The 2,253-nt window shown below is 25.8% G+C and overlaps 1 protein-coding gene across 3 annotated transcripts; it reads left to right on the forward strand.

Moving 5' to 3' along the window:
* Positions 1-10: 10 nt before the first annotated feature.
* On the forward strand, positions 11-2,047 carry LOC105461522 (cytochrome P450 4C1-like). Of its 3 annotated transcripts, none has more exons than XM_011708024.1 (4): positions 11-131; positions 273-543; positions 871-977; positions 1,874-2,047. In XM_011708024.1, exons 2-4 carry the CDS (start codon positions 390-392, stop codon positions 2,030-2,032), a joined length of 420 nt encoding a protein of 139 aa, XP_011706326.1. In that variant the 5' UTR covers positions 11-131; positions 273-389; the 3' UTR covers positions 2,033-2,047. The 3 variants fall into 3 exon arrangements, with proteins under 3 accessions (XP_011706326.1, XP_011706327.1, XP_011706325.1); XM_011708025.1 differs by having other exon boundaries at positions 305-543; positions 843-977; XM_011708023.1 differs by having other exon boundaries at positions 305-543.
* The last annotated feature ends 206 nt before the right edge of the window (positions 2,048-2,253 follow it).

The following is a 2,253-nucleotide window of genomic DNA, read 5'->3' on the forward strand; positions in this document are numbered from 1 at the left end:
CCGTGGCTCTTGATAAAAAAAAAACGTATAATCAAACGTTATTATTGGAGTTATTCAATTAAGCAAACAGACAATTATAAAAGCGAACGAGTCATTCACAAGCATTCAATAGAAGAACATTGTTTTATATTGTAAGTCTTTTTGGTAATTATTTATTTATAGTAACAAAATTTGTAATAATATAATTAAAATATTGTATTCTAATGTGTTTCTTTTACTTATTAAATACATTTAAATTATTTAGAATATAAAAAATTTTGTTTTATATCAAGGAATCTATGTATATACACGTATATATGTTCAGTGATTCGTGAGTTTTAAACACTAAAGCGGAGCAAAAGAATAAAAAAAAACAAAATTAAACTGGTTAATCATTTGGGCAACAAACGATGTTGGTTACTGTATTGCTGTTATTTATCCTCATTATATTGGTGTGGAATTATTATGCACATTATGGAAGAAACGGGCGACTCATCGACCTTATACCAGGTCCATCAGGTTTTCCGATTCTTGGAAATGTTTTGCAATTTCTTGGTTCACAAGGCAAGTTAAACTTTTTTGTACATTAACATAAATTTGTCTTTGCACTAAATATGTGTAAAAATATTTTTTTTTGAAATATAATTATTAACATTACAGCAATATGATTTTAAAAATTATTTAAACTCTTGAGTTCTCTTCTACGTAATAATATTATTTATTGTCCAAATTACTGAGTTATATGAAAAATGATAAAATATATTATATTTATAATGATAAATGATAAATATATATAATAATAAATATATATAATGACAATCAATTTTTTTCAACTAATATTTATAATATTTCGATAAATTTAGGAAATATACATATACATACCTTTTTTAGAAGAACTATGGAAAATAGTGTCTACTTTTAATAAACAGTATTCCATTTTTAAAATTTGGTTCTTCTTTCGGCCCTCTGTATTCATCAATCATCCGGATGATCTAGAGGTAATGAAATATGAAAAAAATTTCATTCTCTTTTTATTGAAATATTAGATAATAATGTAATTATTGGAATTAAGATAATTCTTTTATTTTGGAATATATGTTTACTTATAAATAATCAAAGGAAATGATGCATAAAGCTAATAGAAACTACCGTTGATATTGGTGTGTAACACTTATTAGCAGAATAATATATAAATACCGCAAATGTTTCCAGGAAACATAGATTGTAACTGCAATATTCTAGCTGTATTGCAAAAATGTTGTAATGTTGCTGCAATATTGCAGTTATAATTTGTTTGCTGGGTTCCGATGATAATTTGAGTCCTGCTCTGTACATTTAGAATATAAAGAAAAAGGTAAGCGCAAAAGCTTCTTAATAAATTTTTTTTTACCGTTGCATATAACGTATGTTTGTTTCACATATTTTGCTTCTTATTTTCATCGTGTTCTGCACACAATATATTAATACACTGAACATAAATTTTATTTCTAAACAGGTTTGTTGTCAACATAAATTAAAATAAGAAGTAGGGTGTGTGGAATAAACGATAAACGCAACAGTAATAAAAACAGATTTATTACATATATTTTATTTTTTTTTTGTATTCTAATTGCACTGAGAAGGACTGAAATTGTGATTCAGACATTTGCGTTACTTATATGTATAATATTTGATTAATAAACATTAAAATATTATGCTGACATCTGCGTTAACTGTTACTAGCTTTATTTTTTATTTTGTTTGATGCATTCTCAAAGATTTTATTACATTGTTATGTAGTCATAAACAAGTTAGAGAAAATTAAATATTTAAAATAATTTCTAAATCAATTAAATGATTATTTGCGTTGAGTCTGAAATAAAAATGTTTAACTCAATACTTTCTGTAATTTAAGACAATACTAGGCAGCTCGCAACACATCGAAAAGGGAATGATTTATGATGCTATAAAACCTTGGCTCGGTACTGGTCTTCTTACTAGTGGAGGTAATGATATTAACATAACTAACAAGGGACATGACGCAACTGTCCGGCACCGATTTAATTCTTCATAAAATATGTTTTTAAACACAAAAATCTAAGAGACATGTATTTTTATATATGTGCGGAATCTCAGAGAGGAGTGTCTTTAGGGGGTAAAACACCTTTTTGAAAAAAATTTTCTTTTTTGTGGCAAAATATCGTCGAAAATATAAAAGATAAAAAAAAAATGTTTTAAACAAAAGTTGTACGGTTTGAAGAATACTTTCAAGTTGTAAAGAAAAAAAATTTTTTA

Source organism: Wasmannia auropunctata, unplaced genomic scaffold, assembly GCF_000956235.1.
Source record: "Wasmannia auropunctata unplaced genomic scaffold, wasmannia.A_1.0 LD285714.1, whole genome shotgun sequence".
Classification (NCBI taxonomy): domain Eukaryota; kingdom Metazoa; phylum Arthropoda; class Insecta; order Hymenoptera; family Formicidae; genus Wasmannia; species Wasmannia auropunctata.

Bases quoted from the DNA above. Each gene is read 5' to 3' on its own strand.
- LOC105461522 (XM_011708024.1), top strand. From the start codon at position 390: ATGTTGGTTACTGTATTGCTGTTATTTATCCTCATTATATTGGTGTGG. The intron at 544-870 runs GCAAGTTAAACT...TACCTTTTTTAG, and splicing joins GCAATTTCTTGGTTCACAAG to AAGAACTATGGAAAATAGTG. The intron at 978-1,873 runs GTAATGAAATAT...CTGTAATTTAAG, and splicing joins ATCATCCGGATGATCTAGAG to ACAATACTAGGCAGCTCGCA.